Here is a 19,512-nt window from a genome sequence, read left to right as displayed (position 1 = left end):
GACCCTTACACATTATGCCATACACATAGGTGAATCTAGACATTTGGTAATGGGTGGTTCCAGCAGGGCTCCCAAGACACTGGGCATGCCCAGGTATGGTGGGAGTGCATGACTACATGGGAGGGCATGGCAACGCTCTCATTTACAGCATGATTATATTGTGAGCTGCTGTGAAGCAGAGGTGTGAGTTGAGTTGCATGTGGTTGCTACATATTGGAGACATTGGTTACACCTGTACTCCCATGCCCCTAAAAAGACTTGGGTACTTTGTACCCATCCTCCTGGGTCCCAGTTCCAACCCATCTCCAGAACTTTTGTTACCTTGACAGTTTGCCACCCTGTCTCATGAACATTACTTAGGTTATGGTGGGCATACACTATACAGTTATTGGGACGATCTGCCCGATATCAGCAGATCGCCCTGATAATTGTACTGTTCATGCGGGCGACCAAGGGTAAAAAATTGATTGGTTGGCATGCCGAATCAACCTGCATGCTCGTCTGATGCGATATTCTGTAAGTTAAATGTCGGCAAAATTGGGCAGTGTATGCCCAACCACGGCCGACTGACAGACATTTCCCTTTTCCTTCACCGGGAAGTAACAGGGAAATGTCTCCTTCTCAGCAGCGGAGCGCAGATAGCTCACTGTAGAGATGTACCAAGCTCTGGGAAGTATTAAATTGGAAAGTGATAAACTACCAGCCAATCAGCTCCTAACTCACGTTACAGGCTGTGTCTGAAAAATGACAGGAGCTGATTGGTTGGAGGTTTATCACTCTCCACTTTATCCCTTTCCAGAGCTTAGTACATCTGCCCCACAGTGCCCACAATATCTGTTGGGTGTCGATCTGACAGGCATTTTATCTGGCTGTGTATTCCCATCATTAGGAATTAAGTGACTGCATCACTCTTCTTTCGGGACTCCAGTGCATGCCTGGTCTGCTGACTACTCCTGTGCAGTGGCCATTGCTGGGGGGAATTCCGGGCTAACACCATCTTCAGATGGTGTAAGCTGTGGGAGCCAAACCATGGAATGCTTCATATTGCGGATCTTGGTAAATCTAAAAACTTTGCACCCCCCTGACATAAATGGACCAAACACACTATATGGGGGTATATTGTATGTTTGGTCCACTTATGTGGTTAACTTGCACTGGAAAAGTTGTGGATGACATATATGTGTGTCCCAGATTTATGACATATGTCTTTTAAACCCCCAGGAAAAGTCTGTTCTGCTGAGCAGATTGGAATGTCAGTTTTAGTGAAAAGCCGGAATGGGTCCTACGGGATGTGGATGTAAGGAGAGGGTGGGTTCCATCCACAGGCCACTCCGGGTGTTGGGCCTTTCAGCCTGGTAGCAGGCTCATTAGGGCTTGCACCTGGAAATGACTGTTATAAGCTGGATTTAGTTCTGACTGAGTGTCTCATACCTGGGAGAGCAGGCCCGCAGGTTAGCTTGCTCTGAGACACTGTTGGCTACAAACCAGAAGATAGTGTGGATGTGACATATCTTAGTGTTCGGTTAGTGAGGGAGCTTACTGTCAAGTTAGAGCCCAGGCGGGCTAGGATTTATTTTATGTTTGTTTATTTGATTATTGATGCTGCACAATAAAAACTGGTGCCCACCAGCTTGCATGAAAATCCACGACTGGAATGCTATTTCCTGGCTACTGTGTGTAAGGAGGTGTCCATCTACCCGGGGAGAGGGACCCCCTACCCCGATCATATCACTATATATATAGTGATAAAAGCACTGGTAAAGTGGTCAACGGTACTGTTGACAGGGATTTTGTTTAGTGTTCTGATAGTGAGGGAACTTACTGTCTAGTTAGAACCCAGACGGGTTAGGATTTTGTTTATGTTTTGTTTTATTTATGTACCTGGCACAATAAAGACTGTCTTCGACCAGCTCGTATGAGAACCCCAGAATTGTATCCTGTTTCTCTGGCTGCAGTGTGTGTAAAGAGGGAGTCCGTCTACCCCAGGAGGGGGACCCCTGTCCCGACTGTGTCACAAGTGGTGGAGAATGCGGGCAATCAAACACTGAAATTGCAGCAAGGAAAATTTTTGTTTAAAACTTAAAGGGACAGACACCAATTCGTCAGTGTGGATATCAAGTTGTGTCCCTTGAAGTCCATAGAGGTGACGTCCGCAGATGCTTAGGGAAGCCAGATTCTGCTTCCAACCTACACCCCAGGACAAAATGGAGGACTTTGTTAAAGCCTTGCTCCAAGCTACGACAGCTCAGCAGGAAACAAACAAACTGCAGCAGGAAGCTACAAGAGTTCAGCAGGAATCCACCAATGTGCAACTGTTGGCCTTGGAGACAGCCCAGAGGCAACAACAAGTCGGCATCGAGGAAACCTGCCAGGCCTTAAAAGAGGTAGTGCAACACTTGGTAGCCTGGACTGGAGATGCTTCCACTTACCTTTGAACCCACTCTCACTCTATACGAGCTAGTCATTTTTTATAGAAGATGACCCCGAGTGATGACGTGGAGGCGTATTTTATGTCCTTTAAGTGAACCGCGGAAAGGGAGGGTTGGCCCAAGGAACAGTGGGCAAGTCTTGTGGCACCCTTCCTGTCTGGAGAACCACAAAAGGCTTACTATGATTTATGCCAGGATGATGCCAAGGACTATGCAAAGTTAAAACGGGAGCTCCTAACCCGCTTGGGAGTCACCTCATTTGTTCGGGCCCAACAAGTCTACCGCTGGGAGTTCCAAATGGAAAAACCTCCACGCTCACAGATGCATGACCTCGTCCATCTAACCACAAAATGGCTACAGCCCGAGACGCTGATAGGACCACTGATCGTTGAAAGAGTCGTGATGGACCGGTATCTGCGATTGCTACCTGTGTCTCTGCGCAAGTGGGTGAGCCATGCAGACTGTAAGTCCGCAGACCAGCTAGTCGAACTGGTGGAGAGGTACGTGGCTTCTGAGGAGCTGTTGATAATGGGCCCCGATGGCGCAACGGCGAACTCCCATCAGCACTGGTAAGACTGTTCCAGGAGAGAAGGGTGCTGGGCGATGGAATGTATGGAGGGTGAGGAACCTGGAGACAGGCCAGCCAGGCCAGGAAGGTTCCTTCCCCGTAAAAGACTACATTATTATGTGATTCAGTGTTTCCGATGTGGTGGCTTCGGCCATATTGCAGCTAATTGTCCACTTACCTCTGAACCTATGCAATGTGATACTGTTCTTGTGTACCGCAGGGGTCTTTCTTTTCACAGCCAGCCTGTACTGCCGACCGGTGGGCTGAGACTGATAAGCACATGTGTGTACTTACTGTAGAAGGCAACCGTGTAGAGGCTCTGTTAGAGTCTGGTAGCCTGGTGACACTTGTGAATGCGGAGCTCGTGAACCTCTTGAAGCGTAAGGGGAAAACTTAGTGTGACCTGCATACATGGGGACACTCGCTATTATATCACTGCAGAAGTGAACATCGAGACATTATGTGGTTCCGCGATAGTCTCTGTGGGTTTGGTCACTTCTGGAAGTTGTGGGAAAGCCGATTTTGCACAGAGGTAAATCGTCCTGTCTCGTTTGAGAGGGTTACTGGCGTAGTCAGATATGTTCCCTTTTTCTAGTATGATTGGCGAACTAGAGAATGCGGAGCGTGATGGTGACTCACCAAGTGATGTGCCTCCCACTGAGGTGGGTAGTGTTGTTGAGCCAGTTGATCTTCTGCCTGATTTAGAGGTCAGAAGAGAGGTCTTTGTCATGGAGCAGTTAAATGACCCTACTCTGGTAAAAGCCAGGGAGAATGTCACGGTGATCAATTGTAAACCCATAGACCCCGAAAGTCCTTTGTCATATCCTCACATGGCAGTATGTCAGGATTTGTTGTATCAGCTGACTAAGAAGGGGGAAGATATTGTGGAACAATTAATAGTTCCCAAAGCATACAGAAGAACAGTGTTAGATCTGGCCCATGGTCATATAACTGCAGGCCACCTAGGGGTAGAGAAAACCACTGAGCAAATTGTGCAGAGGTTTTTTTGGCCCGGGGTCCATAAAGAGGTATCTGACTATTGTGCATCCTGCCCTGAATGTCAGTATCATGCTCCAAGGCCACATTTCAAAAGTCCCCTGGTTCCGTTACCCATTATTGAGGTTACGTTTGAAAGAATAGCTATGGATTTGGTTGGGCCATTAATGATATCTGCCCGGAGCCATCAATATATTCTGGTGATAATGGATTACGCTACCAAGTACCCGGAAGCGAAACCATTACGCAATACGTCAACCAAGACCATTGCTAGAGAATTAGTCCATGTCTTTAGCAGGTTGGGTGTACCTAAGGAGATCCTGACTGGCCAAGGTACCCCATTTATGTCAAAAATCATGAAAGAGTTATGCCGCCTGTTTAAAATTGACCAGTTAAGAACCTCTGTGTACCATCCCCAGACCGATGGGTTAGTGGAGAAGTGTAATAAAACTTTAAAACATATGCTAAGGAAGGTAGAGGACAAAGATGGTAGAGATTGGGATTACTTGTTACCTTATTTGCTGTTGGCCATAAGAGAGGTTCCCCAATCCTCCACAGGGTTTTCCCCTTTTGCTTTATTTTACGGGAGACATCCAAGGGGATTACTTGACATTGCCAAAGAGACATTGGAGGGGCAGTGCAGTCTGTATAAACCGTTATTGAGCATGTTTCTCAAATGCAAGAAAGAATTGCTGCTGTGGTGCCGATAGTAAGAGAGCACTTGGAAAAGGTCCAACAGGCACAGCAGAGGGTATACAACTGCAATGCTCACTTACGCAACTTTGCTCCAGGGGACAGAATGTTGGTGTTGGTTCCCACAGTAGAAAGTAAACTTTTGGCTAAATGGCAAGGACCCTTTGAAATCTCAGAAAAAGTGGGGCAGGTCAATTATAAAGTTTACCAGCCAAGGCAAAGAAAGCCAGAACAGATATACCATGTAAATCTTATAAAACCCTGGAATGATAGAGCAGCACTGTCTGCCATCCGAGCCCCTCCAGTAAACCCTGGGCCCACGGTACCTGAAGTGACAGTGGCAAAAACCCTGTCAGCCAGTTAACAGCAGGAAGTTAAGGAATGGATGCTGTTTTCTGACCTACCAGGGAAAACCATGGTCATTAAACATGACATAATCACTGACCCAGGGGTTAACCTAAAGCCCTATAGGTTACCAGAAGCCCAAAGAGAATCAGCGTCGAAGGAAATTTAAAAAATGTTAGAGTTGGGTGTAATTGAAAAATCGCATAGTGAGTGGTCAAGTCCCATTGTGCTCATTCCATAACCCGATGGGAGTGTGCAATTCTGCAATGACTTCCGGAAATTGAACAGTGTTTCAAAGTTCGACGTCTACCCTATGCCTAGGGTGGACGAACTAATTGAAAGGCTGGGGGCAGCCAGATATTTAACTACTCTTGACTTAACCAAAGGGTATTTGCAAGTGCTATTAACTGAGAACGCCAAAGAAAAGACAGCTTTTTCTACACCAGAGGGGTTGTTTCAATACAAAATGTTGCCCTTTGGGCTACATGGGGCACTTGCTACCTTTCAAAGAATGATGGATAGGATTCTAAGGCCAAATAGACAGTATGCTGCTGCTTATCTGGATGATGTGGTCATTCATAGTCCTGATTGGCAGTCTCACTTGCCCAGAGTACAAGCAGTGTTGGACTCCATCTATAAGGCAGGTTTGACAGCCAACCCCAAAAAGTGTTGTCTGTGGATGGAAGAAGTAAAGTATCTTGGGTACACCATTGGCAGAGGTTTGATAAAGCCACAGCTCAATAAGATCAAAGCAATACAAAACTGGCCATGACCCATGAATAAGAAGCAGGTGACAGCCTTCTTAGGGATCACTGGGTATTATAGGAGGTTTATACCCAATTTTGACACATTACAGTCCCACTGACTGAACTTACCAAGGCAAACAGAAAGTCATGGTGGAATGGGGTCCTGAAGCAGAGAAGGCTTTCCAGGAGTTAAAAATAGCATTTTGTACCCAACCAGTTCTGATGACCCCTGATTTTGACAGAGTTTGTTGCACAAACTGATAAATCATATGTAGGCATAGGAGCGGTCCTGTCTCAAAGCAAAGAGGGTGAAGAACACCCGATTTTCTTCGTAAGCTGGAAATTAAATGTACATGAAAGAAACTATGCTACGGTTGAGAAAGAAGCATTGGCCACAAAGTGGGCGGTAGAGACTCAGGTACTACTTGGTGGGAAGGAAGTTCAGATTGATCACTGACCATGCCCCTCTGAAGTGGATGTCAGAAGACAAGGACACTGCGAGAATAACTAGATGGTTCTTGGCATTACAAACCTTTAAATTTACAGTAGAACACAGGCCAGGAAGCCAGCTGGCCAATGCAGATGCTTTGTCACGTGCCCATTGTTTGGGGCTGCAGTTGTTCCGCCCAACAAGTCGAAACAAAGGGGGGGTGGATATGTGATAGAAGCACTGGTAAAGTGGTCAATGGCAGGTACGTTTGTCCTAGGTTTTTGGCCTATGTGTTCTAAAAAACCCCAGGAGAAGTCTGTTTTGTAAACAGACCAGAGTATCGGCTTTTGGAAAAGCGGTTTGGGTCCTGGGGTTGTGGATGTGAGGAGAGGGAGGGCTCAGTCCACAGGCCACTCCAGGTTTTGGGCCTTTCAGCCTGGTAACAGGCTCATTAGGGCTTAAACCTGGAATTGGCTGATTTAAGCTGTGTTCAGTTGTAGCTGAGTGTCTCATACCTGGGAGAGCAGGCCGCAGGTCACCTTGCTCTTAGACTCTCTTGGCTGTAAACCAGACGGTACTGTGGACAGGGATTTTGTTTAGTGTTCTGATAGTGAGGGAACTCACTATCATTGTAAAGAGGGAGTCCGCCTACCCCAGGAGGGGGACCCCTATCCCGACTGTGTCACTATATATATGTATGGGTTTGGTACAGCAGCCGCTGGTTCAAATCCCATCTCCGGAAGGCCGACTATTGAAAATCCCAACGCCGGCTCTTAAGTACCCTATACCTCCCTACCCCTCCCCTAACCCTCCCTTGGCAGTGCCTAACCTCCCCGGGGGTGCCTAACCGCCCCTCCTACGCCCTAAACCTAACCCTTCCAGGGGGGGCTAATTGTAACCTACCCCTGGTGGTGCCTAACCCTAAACCCACTTCCTGCACCCTAAACTTAACCCATCCGGGGGGGCTAACCCTAATCTCACCCCGGTGGTGCTTAACTCTAGCACCCCTCTCCACTGCCTAACCATAATTTCCACACGGGGGTCCCTAAAGCTAACCCCTCCATCCCCGAGCCGACGCGGATACTTACCCGGATCCTTAATTCGGGATTCCAGCAGCTGGGATGCCAACACCGGTATCCTGATCCCATTTGGGATATCGGCGCCGGCATTTTGCCGGGCAGCGGGATTCCGGCGTCAGTATTTTGACACACACGTATATGTATATACATATAGCAATCAAATTGTCCGGCACTCCCAAGGAACTTTAAATAACTTGCAGAGGTGCCCTCACGTAAATGAACATACACACTCCAAGGTGTAGCACTCCAGCAGACGCATGACACAGAATGCTATCACCATAACAACATATAAACAAATGAACAGCGCTAGAATGAATACAAAGCAAGATGACATAAAAAAATAGCAATAAGTTATATACAAAAGTAAATGGCATATAAGCAAAAAGCAGTGACGGAGCATATATAATATAATTATACAACAGCCAGACAAATATAAAAAAATATGAAAAAACGTACCAGAGTAACATCTGGTATTTAAGGTAAGATGTATTTTACTCGTATTTGTAACCCTGAAGATAGTACTTAATGTACTGAAACATAATCATATGTCGGGGTGATTTTTTAGGAGAGTGCAGCACCTTGGAGTGTGTGTATGTATATATATATATATATATAATGTGTGCAGGATGCCGGCGCTCTGGATCCCCATGGTCAAAATCCTGATGCCGACATCTGACCGGCATGGTATCTTAACTTCTTCCCCTGTACCTAACCCTCCCCCTAGTGCCTAACCCTAATCCCTAACCACACTACCTACCGTCGGGATGCTGGTGGTCCTTGCTGAACTTATCAATATATTATAAATCATTTTAATAGTATGGACAAGAGAGGTTTACACAGATTTAGATATTGGTCAGTATAGATTTATATGTGTTATTGTGTCATTCAAGATAATAACCAAATCAAACTTTTCCACAGGATGAAGGCAGGTCATTTGATTGTACACTAAAGGCGCACATCCACTAGGCGATATTAACCTTGAAAAATATTCAAAAATACTTGAGGCTGTAATTGCTGCCAAAGGTGCATCAACAAAGTATTGAGCAAAGGCTGTGAATACTTATGTACATATGATATCTTAATTTTTTTTTTTTTTAATTAAATTTGCAAAAATCTAAAAAAAATCTTTTTACACGTCGTCATTATGGGGTATTGTGTGTAGAATTTTCACAACAGAAATGAATTTTTCCATTTTGAAATAAGGCTGTAACATAAGAAAATGTGGAAAAAGTGAAGCGCTGTGAATACCGTCCGGATGCACTGTATATAATATATATATATATATATATATATATTTGTGTGTATATATATATATATATATATATATAATATTCTGTAGATTAGTGGACTATTTGTCTTACTTTATTAATTATTTTTCTTACTAATAGGCCTATTCTGACTAAAAAACTATAAAAATTAATATGTAGCATTGCTATTATAATGCAAATGATACACTTCCTAATGGCCTACATATTGTTTATTTTTTGTAAGGACATTGCTATACAGTAAATCTGCATTGTACATATCAACAGAAAATTTTATTTCATACTTCTTATAGTTAACACATCAAATATAGTTATTTTGTTTCCTGGCTGATTTCTTAATAAAAAGTTTTGCATTGCTTAAATGGAAATAAGCCTTGACATTTGAGAAAATTAATATTTAAAAATTATTTCTTTACGGCTTTAATAAGTAGGACAAAATGTATTTTTGAGATCCAATGATTATGTATATATCGTTTCCTGTTAGGTAACATTTGTTTCAATATGGGATTATAATGTATTATTTACAATTTTTTTGATCTGCAGAATTTTCTTATACCAGAGGTTCCGTTCCCAAACTCTGTCATCAAGCCATCCTTAAACTGGCCACACACTAGACCAACTTTCATCCAACCAGCCAACTAGTTGATTGATTGGAATGAAAATCTGGTAACATATGGGAGTAAATGATGAACAGCAATTTGCTCCTAAATGGCAGAAAACAGATGAAATTCGTCATCAGACAAGTTTGTTAAATGTTTGATCTAAACAATTTGTTCAAACAGCAGTTTTTGTCCATTTTCCGGCGTTTGGGAGCAAAGTACTGATTGCCATTTGCTTTCCTACCTTACCAGATTTTCATTTAAACAAATCAACTAGTTGGATGGTTGGACGTAAGTTGGTGTAGTGTGTGGCCAGCTTTACAGTCCTGGTTTTAAGGATATCCATGCTTGACCACAGGTGACTTAATTAGTACCTTAATCAATTTGATTTAACCACCTGTGCTCAACCATGGATATCTCTAAAATCTGAGTTGTTGGGGTGCTTTGTGGACCGCGTTTGGGAACCTCTGTCTTATACACTGAATTAAGTATTGTTTAAACAGAACCTTTTTGTTTAATTTAGGGATGTGCAGGCTCGGATAGGTTCGAGTTTGCACGTGGAGTTCGGATTTTTCCCTCCAAAAAAACGGAACTCAGAACGAGGCAAAATGTCATCTTACATGGACGAACATCATCATTCCTGGACTTTTGTTAATACTTTTGTCCAGGAATGATGATGTTCGTCCATGTAAGATGACGTTTTGCCTCGTTCTGAGTTCCGTTTTTTTGGAGGGAAAAATCCGAACTCCACGTGCAAACTCAAACCTATCCGAGCCTGCACATCCCTAGTTTAATTTAAACTAATATTAAAGTTTTATATTTCTATTATCAAACATAAGTTCATTTTTGCTTGTTCTTAGGAAAGAATTTTACGATTTTATGCTAAAACATTTTCTTCATCACCATTGAATATGGCAAGAGAAGTTTACACAAGCTTGGGTATGTCATTTGTTTTTAATATTTATGTGATTTTATTAGGAACTAATTATGTATTACAACTTTATGCATCCATCTGCAGTTTGTGGGTCCAGTACCATATATATTTTCTCTACTCTCCGTGTCCTGCATATAAAACCAGCTTTCTTGTGACCTGTAAGTTTTCATCTCACACCTTAAGTTTCATATATTCTCTATTTAGATTGTGATATCATATATGCACCCTATAACCAAACCTGTGAAGTATTGCATTTGCCATGACTGTTCTATATTAAAGACTCAATTCACTGTCTCAAGTTGACCACTAACGCAGCATTAAATTTCAATATACAAAAACTAACCTTAATCATCTAGAACAATTATTATTATTTTTTTTATAAATGCGAAAATGGTGCATGTATGTTCTTTGGCAGAAAACTAAATAATGTATACATAAACTAATTTCTCCAGTATAGTATATTGCATTAAACCTGTTATACTTTACAGCTCAGATTCCAGCATATATAGCCCAAAATGTTGATTATTTATAGGCCCAGATTAATGTAAATGCTGGGAGCTTGGGGGCACACAATGCTGTATGTTGGTAGTGGTTAAAGAGGTTACCTTTATTTAACATTACCCTTTTACATTATGTTAATACAAAATGGACACATCTAATTGGTTATGCTTAGTTGCAAATGCATAAATGTAATTGTGTTAGGTAATGTTTTTTAGCACCACATCTTCAAGGTAAACATGATTTTGATATTTTTCTTAAAAAACAGTATATGTGACTTATTCTAAAACATTGTCTCACAATTCATAACACACTTAGCAATCTCTGACTTTGAACTGCATGCTAGGTAGTCAGATTTAATTGAATTTTACAGTGCGTAATAAGTCATTCTGCGCACCGCAGAATGATTTGACCCCTGAGGCTGTAGAAGCCCAAAATGTTGAATAATTCACATGTTCAGATCGCAGTTGTGTATATAATTTTTTAGTTTTTACTTAACAGTAGGTTTCTGTACCTTATTACACCAGCTCTGTACAGCCCAGTTAAACTATTTGTGTTTTGGTTTGTTCTCCAGCCAAACATTTGGAATTGTCATTTGCTTCTAAGGAAGGTCACAAACCAATATTGGTAACCGGTGTAGACATCAACAATCCAGAAGTTGTCCGTACATTAAAAAAGGTAACAAGGATCCTTGTTTGCCATTCTCTTTTTGTATTAATAATCAGATTGCTTTATTTAGTTGTCATTTTAATATTCAAATGAATAATTGTATGTTTGCTTCTATAGATTCGGCTCTTAAATGATTACCAGAAGGAGGTTCCATCTTTCTGGATTCGGCATCCAGAAAAGTACTGTATCCATAGTTACTATTTTTTGCAAATTACCACATGTACAGTATAAGTGTGAATGCACTTTTGTGTTCAATTTATTGTTCTTGCAGAGAAATACTTAAACCAAACGTTAGCACTTTGCTAATTGTATTCTGCTTTTCATAATTTTACTAGATACAACACTTTAAAATAAAACTTGTCTACAAAGTAATGGTGCTTGTAAGTATCCCAATTGGAATCAGTATGTATACTACAACAATTGGTAATGTCAATTGTACATCTTGTGAAATGTATGAAGATCTGAAACAACCATTTAAGTGTGTATACTGCTATGCAAGCTTTAAATGAGTTGTTCATCTGAAGGGCTAGGCAGATGTGTCCTCATACACTATGCCTCAATACGCCATGCGGAGCGAGACGCCTGGCTTGAGAGGCTATGCCGAGCATCTTTTTTACCCAAAAATGTGAGTGTCAGGCAGTTAGAGTTGGTAGGAGATTAAATTATTTGTAGCTATAGTAGATCATCCACAACAAGATCACAAATGCAGTCCAGCTATGGCAGTGATTCCCAACCCCGGTCCTCAGGGGCACTAACAGTTCTGGTTTTAGTGATATCCATGCTTGATCACAGGCAGTTAAATCAAAATAACTTAGGTACTAATTAAGTCACCTGTGCTCAAGTATGGGTATCCTTAAAACCTGGACCATTAGTGTGCCTTGAGGACCGTGGTTGGGAATCCCTGGTCTATGGTCTTCCAGGTACTTAAGTTTAGTTAATTGTGCCAATGAATTGTATAGATACCAGTGTTGCAGAACAAAGGTCTTCATAAATTATTTCAAGGGTTTAAGTTGTAAATGTAAAGCAGGAATCTCTAAGATTATATATTTTTTTTTAAGTTCTACCTGTGCCACAGCTGGAAGACAGCAGGAATTCAGGGAGATTGATACATGACTTGATAAAATATCTAGTTTACTGGAGGACTTGTGATGAAAATAAAAGTGTAGAATGCTAATTGGATTTTGTTATCAGTATAACAAGTATAACACAGTGCACAGAAAATCAATTTTTTAATCCTATGAAAAAGGTAACCCTGCAGTGGGAGGCTCTAATAAGGGAAATTGTAACCAGTCAAATATAAATTAGTATAATAGGTGTAGAAGTCCAGGTACATAAAGCAGATATTTAATAAATATAAAATGACAACTACTTGTTGCAGATGACGAGTTACCAGCGAGAGGGGACTTAGTGGTACTAATAGAAATTATATTTCATGAATATTTAAGGAAGCATTTAATTATTGATGATAATAATATTGGACTTGTGTTTTAAGAAGATGTAGGATATCTTTCAAAACAATAATTTCATATTGCCCTTGATTTTAACCAATATTAATGGGGAAGCAGACAGACCATGTACTGGAACCAGAAATGTCACTAAGGCATGGAGGTCATTTCATGTCAAATGGACCAGGGGTCCATTCTGACCATCTCCAATTTTGATAGTTGCAACTACCCCCACTTTTTTGGGCCATAGTTTTTGCTACTTTTGCATATAGTGAGCTACATTTTTAGTCTGACATATATGCCAACCTTCATTTAAATTTTATCAAAATTGGAGATGGTCAGGTGGGGACAATCTTTAAAAATGTTCTACTTGACATGGAATGACCCAGGGCACACTTCAGCCCACAGAATGTCTGCCTCCATTTTTTTGTAGGCTATGTGTACATTATATGAAAGTTATTAAAACTGAAACAAAGAAAAGGTTAAAGATGGGAACTTTACATGAAATAAAAGGATTTCTTAATTTTTCAAAGTTTAATTACATTTTTCTCACTGATCAGGTACATGGAAGAAATCATAGAGAGCACATTGTCCCTGTTATCAGTAACTCAAGACTCAAATTCACAAATGCTGCTGGATCCAGTATTTTACTTGTCAATGATTGATACCAAGGCTTTGTGGTTCAAAAAGTGGATGGTAATAAAAATATTATTATTGTTTATTTTTATTGTTGTTGTTATTGTTGTAGTCATTAATATATTTGTTATTATTATTTTTTATTATTACTACTACTACTTTTTTCATTGTATGCTATTACCTTACCACCTTAAGATCACCCCATTATTCAATTCAGTTTACATTTAAAATGTAGGGAATATTAGGGCTGCCTAGATTTTTATTACATGGTTCACTGTGCAATTAAAAATTTATTTTACCTCAAAAAGCTTATGGAATGTGCAAACTTCATCTGTTACAAGTTAAGGACAGGACCTGATCTTTAGCTCATTTTTCAGTGTGAAAAAGTGCACATCCTTGAAATTCAGAGAACTATCCTCTAAAAGCAGCCCTTTCTCTCCTTTTAATGCTCTGTTAGCATAAATCTGTGATTATAATCAGCACAGATTTGTTGGGCGCCACAGCACTTCACAGCACCGAATAGTGGGTAAAATCAGAATTTCTATAAGAGAGAAGTGGCACTGGAGAAGTCTTGTAGAAGGAAGGGAGAGGTATTACCAAAAATAAGACATACTGTAGGTCAAAGGTAGAATATTTTTATATATTAAGGGATGCTTTTGAAGGTTTAGTAGGTAAGGGTGAAAAATTTGTATCAGATTCTGAAGGACATGGTGCAGCAGGTGTGTAGTGATAACAGTTACATTAGTCTTGTTGCAGCATTTAAAGTGGATTGAAGTGGGTATCAGGGCCATAATTAGGGGTGTGCAAGCTATGCCGTCGGGCAGGGCCCTAAGGGTGGCACTATAGCTGCTCCATGGCCCCTTCATCTGCAGTATCGAAGCTTCAGTGTCACCTGGAGCGTCCTTGATGTTTTGGCCATGCTGCCTGTACAGCCGCTCGAAGCGTCCCCAGAATGCTCCATACAGTGCCGTGCCTACGGGGGTTGGCATAGTTTGCAGTATGCTGTTTTTTTAAATATTCTTTTCACAAAAAGAAACTTAAGATCTGTTAACCTAATGATGCGTACACAATGACAGATATATATTGCCCGTCGGTCACAGACATATCACTTTTGCCCTGCAGCACAGCCGATGCAGATATATTTTGTATGCACTTATCAATCGTTAGATAGGCCGACCCGTCGGCCAAGTGTGTGCCCAGTTTAACTGCTAATTTTGATTGTCTGGAGGGCAAATATTGGTGTTTACATGGAAACATACCAAACACCCATGTTCATCCATGGTCCTGCTCCACCACATAACCTAAAAGAGGGGGTGGGTACCTCAGGCAGCGGTGCCCACTTGGGATTTCCCCAGTACCCATGTGGGTCAGTCTCATCCTGACAGTTTGCACCTTTCTACATTTGTAGATGGGACTTAGTGACTGAGTTTGAATTATACATGAATTACATTGTGTTTTGCAGTAAAGAGAAAAATATATACTTGTGTTGGATTTCTAAAACATTTTACGTTATCTATTAACTCAATGGCATAAGACCACTTGCTAATTAAGTCATTAGGTCATAACTGGTCAAGTCTAGTATTCTTCATGTTTTCAGTTCTATAAACAAGCTGTTGTCCTATGTTTAGTCATTACTTCATCTACATGATGTTTTATCTGCTCATTATAACCTGTGTGTTGGCAGGGATTCTGAATGTTTAACTACAGCAACTGGTAATCTCTGTCCTAGGTCATAATGTATAGCCGACACATCCCCCAGTGTTTATTTGCTACTTTTATATCATTTGAACATAGAACTGCTCAGCAACACATGTTTCAATTAACGGTTTTAGTGAACAAAATGCTGTATTTATTTATATGATTGTAGTTACCACTTTATCACCCCCCCCTCCAAAAAAACAAACACAAAAAAGCCTTTATAGATTTGTAAACTAACTTGTTATCGTTATAAGTGGTTCCTGTTATTGGACATTTTCTTAGACATAGACATATAGAGAATAATCTCCTGTATTAACATATTACATCATATTATATAAAGGACCATTAAACCCCCAAATTATAAAAAACTTAGACATCACAGGCTCTGCCCAGGTGTATGACTCAACCAATGAACCAGCCCACGCAGCATGTATGCAAAGAAAATTTAACAAGTTGTCACTCAAACGCTTTCCGCTCAGTTAAAAAAGCAGCTGCCTAATAAATTGACCCTGCTGTGTTGGAGTGAGAGAGTAAGGTGCAATGGTGGATTAAAATATCTTTAGGTGTACGTACACAGTAGGCCCTACTCGATTGGTACATGTAGTCTTGGCTACAAACATACATCAGGCGGTGTGCCTCACACCTCCTTACTTCCATTTTCTGTGCAGTGCATGATAGCGATAGGTAAAATTAATTCTGTCCCCTGAGAGCTGGATGCCATCAGACAGCAGCTCAGGAGAGTTATGTGAGAAAGAAGTTGAAAGCCCACACCTAGGGTCTAGATGTGCCACAGTTTGTGCTTATTTTTAAAAGAGTAATGCAATGACTCCCAACCATAGGTGTGCGCAGGTGCCGGCACAGGGGCTGCCACTTCAGGACTTCCCCCTCTGCCGGGTCATGGACTTCCCCGTCCCCTATCCCTCCGGGACATACATTTCTCAGGTGTGGACGAGGTTGTCCATGACCCAGCAGAGGGGAAAGTGCCGAAGTGGCACCTCCTATGCCAGCGTCTGTGCACAACCTATTCCCCCACCTATAGTCCCCAGGAACCCCTAGCAGTGCATGTTTTAAAGAGCTCCTCAGTATCACAATTGAAATAATTAATATCATCTGTTGATTTTTTTTAAATGTGTCAATTGAAAACATGATTCTTCAGATTGCATAAATGTTTTTTACCATTTACTGTCCACTTCTTGTGTTCCCGAGAAAACTGGAAAAGTTTCACCCTGTTTGCAGCAGATAGCCATGGCTTACAGCGAGGTCTTCTGCCTCTAGCCCATGTGATGTAATGTGCAGCGTAGTGTTAATTGAGACGCCATCTGTATTGGTCCCTGATTTAGATTATCCATCATTTGATGCACTGTTGCCAGTCTGTGGGACTGAACAAGTCTGCCCCCCTCAGTGTTCCACTAGAGCCTTCAGTCGTCCATTTATGACCGCAGGCCTATACGCTCGCAAGCGGGACAATGGTGGGGCACTGTGCACGCTCAGCGTGCGCAAACCCCGGAGCGAGAGAGAAATTCTCTCGCTCCGGGGCTCGCTACAAACGGGGTGGTTGCCGATGTTGATCGACAGCTCGCCCCATTTCGTAGGCGGGAAGGGGGGGTGGCTGGCCAAATGGAGGCGTTCCCGAAGGAACGCCTGCCGTTTGGGGACGGCCCTACTTACATCACGAGTGATGTCAGTAGTGAGCTTCCGGCTCTATTAGAGCCGAAAGCTCGCTGGGACTTGTGGCAAACGAGGCCCTACCACAAGGGTCTCGTCTCAAGCCGCGATGGTCGAGACCATCTCGACCATCACCTGGTCGCTTGCTAAAGCTGTTGATGGTCACCCACAGCTTAGCGAGCGGCCAGGAGGTAAGATTTAAAAAAAAACGCCCGTCCTCATTCAGAGCGAGCGCTCGTTTTTTTGGCTGCTGGTCCACCCTGTATACTTTAACAACTGCCACCCTCTAATAATTCACCAGTGTAGCCGTTTTGCTAATGCTGAGAGCACCAACAGTCATTGCATGCTCAAAGTCCATCAGATCACGTTGTTTACCCATTATTTCATGAGTGATACACTTTATTAGTCTCTGCATAACTTCTCCTTTCCGTTCTTATAGAAATTCAGACATCCTATATCAGCATTATCTGCAAAATAGCTACTTTGCATAAAATCACCGGATGGTCATAATAATTTGGCCACTCAGTGCGTGTGTTTGTGTAATAAATTTCTTCATATAATGGGTGCTCTTTCAGGCTAATAAGCAAAAATACAGTATAAGGGGTACATTTACTTAGGTGAGAGTTTTTAGAAGTGGAGATGTTGCCAATAGCAACCAATCAAATTTTACTAGCACCTTCTAGAAGATAATAGCTAGAATCTGATTGGTTGCTATGGGCAACATCTCCACTTCTAAAAACTCTCACTTTAGTAAATTTGCCTCTAAGGATAAAAACAATAGATTATTATTGACTATTTATTGACTACATATGGTACTAGCCTTCAACAGACAAATATAAAACAATTGTACAGTAAATGGATCAGTTCTAATTAAAAAAATGCATATAAAACACAATGTATAGACTCCACAGTCTCTGATCACCAAAGACCTTATGTGTGCACACTTATATAAGAACATGAGAGTAAATGGTCTAATAATTAATATAGTGCAGTTCCACTTGAATTCCACATGTAAGGGATCTGCTGATACGTTATCCCACAATGTGATCCACACTAATGTGCTGACAGATCACCAAATTTTCTTGCCCTCCAATGTGGGAATTCTATATATATATAAAATGCACATAGAAGGCGGCACTCAGGAACAGAAAACTTTTTTTCCTGAGTACCGGCTCCCGTGTGCATTATGTTGGACTCCGGCTACAGTACCTAAGGAGGGCACCAGGTCATTTATTGGAATATAGTGGAGTGCTGCCTGTCTGTTCATTATAAACCTCATAGTTTTTTTCATCACAGTTTTTACACCTTGATGAAAAGAACGATGAGGTTTTGAAATATCGCTTAATTAAACTTTTTCACTAGAAGTCTGTTGGAGTGCCACCTGCTTTATTTATGTGTATATATATAATATATATATATATACAGTCAGGTCCATAAATATTGGGACATTGACAGAATTTTCATATTTTGGCCTCTATTCACCACCAGAATGGCTTTGAAATGAAACAAACAAGATGTGCTTTAACTGCAGACTTTCAGATTTAATTTGAGGGTAATTACATCCAAATCAGGTGAATGGTGTAGGAATTACAACGGTTTCTATATGTGCCTCCCACTTTTTAAGGGGCCAAAAGTAATGGGACAAACTAAACAATCCTAAATCTAACTTTCACTTTTTAATACTTTGTTGCAAATCCTTTGTAAGCAATTAGAGCCTGAAGTCTGGAACGCATAGACATCAACAGACACTGGGTTTCACCTCTGGTGATGCTCTGCCAGGCCTCTACTGCAAATGTCTTCAGTTCCTGCTTGTTCTTGGGGCATTTTCCCTTCAGTTTTGTCTTCATCAAGTGAAATGCATGCTCAATCGGGTTCAGGTCAGGGGATTGACTTGGCCATTGCATAACATTCCACTTTTTAGCCTTAAAAAAACTCTTTGTTTGCTTTTGGAGTATGCTTCGGGTCATTGTCCATCTGCACTGTGAAGCGCCGTCCAATGAGTTCTGAAGCATTTGACTGAATATGAGCATATAATATTGCCCAAAACACTTCAGAATTCATTCTGCTGCTTTTGTCAGCAGTCACGTCATCAATAAATACAAGGGAACCAGTTCCATTGGCAACCATACATGCCCACACCATGACACTACCACCACCATGCTTCACTGATGAGGTGGTATGTTTTGGATCATGAGCAGTTCCTTTCCTTCTCCATACTCTTCCCATCACTCTGGTACAAGTTGATCTTTGTCTCAGTTGTTTTCCGTGGTCTTCCAGGTTTTTTTTGTGTTGCTGAGCTCTCCGGTGCATTCTTTCTTTTTAAGAATGTTCCAAACAGTTGATTTGGCCACACCTAATGTTTTTGCTATCTCTCTGATTGGTTTGTTTTGATTTTTCAGCCTAATGATGGCTTGCTTTTGATAGTGACAGCTCTTTGGATCTCATATTGATAGTCGACAGCAACTGATTCCAAATGCAAATGTCACACCTAGAATCAACTCCAGACCTTTAACCAGCTTAATTGATAATGAAATAACGAGGGAATAGCCCACACCTGTCCATGAAATAGCTTTTGAGTTGATAGTCCCATTTACTTTTGGCCCCTTAAAAAGTGGGAGGCACGTATAGAAACCGTTGTAATTCCTACACTGTTCACCTGATTTGGATGTAATTACCCTCAAATTAAATCTGAAAGTCTGTAGCTAAAGCACATCTTGTTTGTTTCATTTCAAAGCCATTGTGATGGTGAATAGAGGCCAAAATATGAAAATTCTGTCAATGTCCCAATATTTATGGACCTGACTGTATATAAATATA

The 19,512-nt window shown here is 41.4% G+C and overlaps 1 protein-coding gene across 1 annotated transcript in view; it reads left to right on the top strand.

Moving 5' to 3' along the window:
- The window catches only part of TBC1D32 (TBC1 domain family member 32), a 484,474-nt gene that overhangs the window by 75,646 nt on the left and 389,316 nt on the right, over positions 1–19,512 (top strand). The window contains exons 7-10 of the mRNA XM_088481005.1: positions 10,011–10,089; positions 11,157–11,260; positions 11,369–11,430; positions 13,257–13,392. Of these exons, the coding sequence (XP_088337131.1) occupies positions 10,011–10,089; positions 11,157–11,260; positions 11,369–11,430; positions 13,257–13,392 (381 nt within the window). The remainder of the gene's footprint in view (positions 1–10,010; positions 10,090–11,156; positions 11,261–11,368; positions 11,431–13,256; positions 13,393–19,512) is intronic.

The sequence above is a fragment of the Taudactylus pleione genome, unplaced genomic scaffold (genome assembly GCF_031769625.1).
Source record: "Taudactylus pleione unplaced genomic scaffold, aTauple2 ptg000259l, whole genome shotgun sequence".
NCBI classification, from domain to species: domain Eukaryota; kingdom Metazoa; phylum Chordata; class Amphibia; order Anura; family Myobatrachidae; genus Taudactylus; species Taudactylus pleione.
Note: the sequence above shows the minus strand (reverse complement) of the source record. Positions and strands in the feature narration are given on the sequence as shown.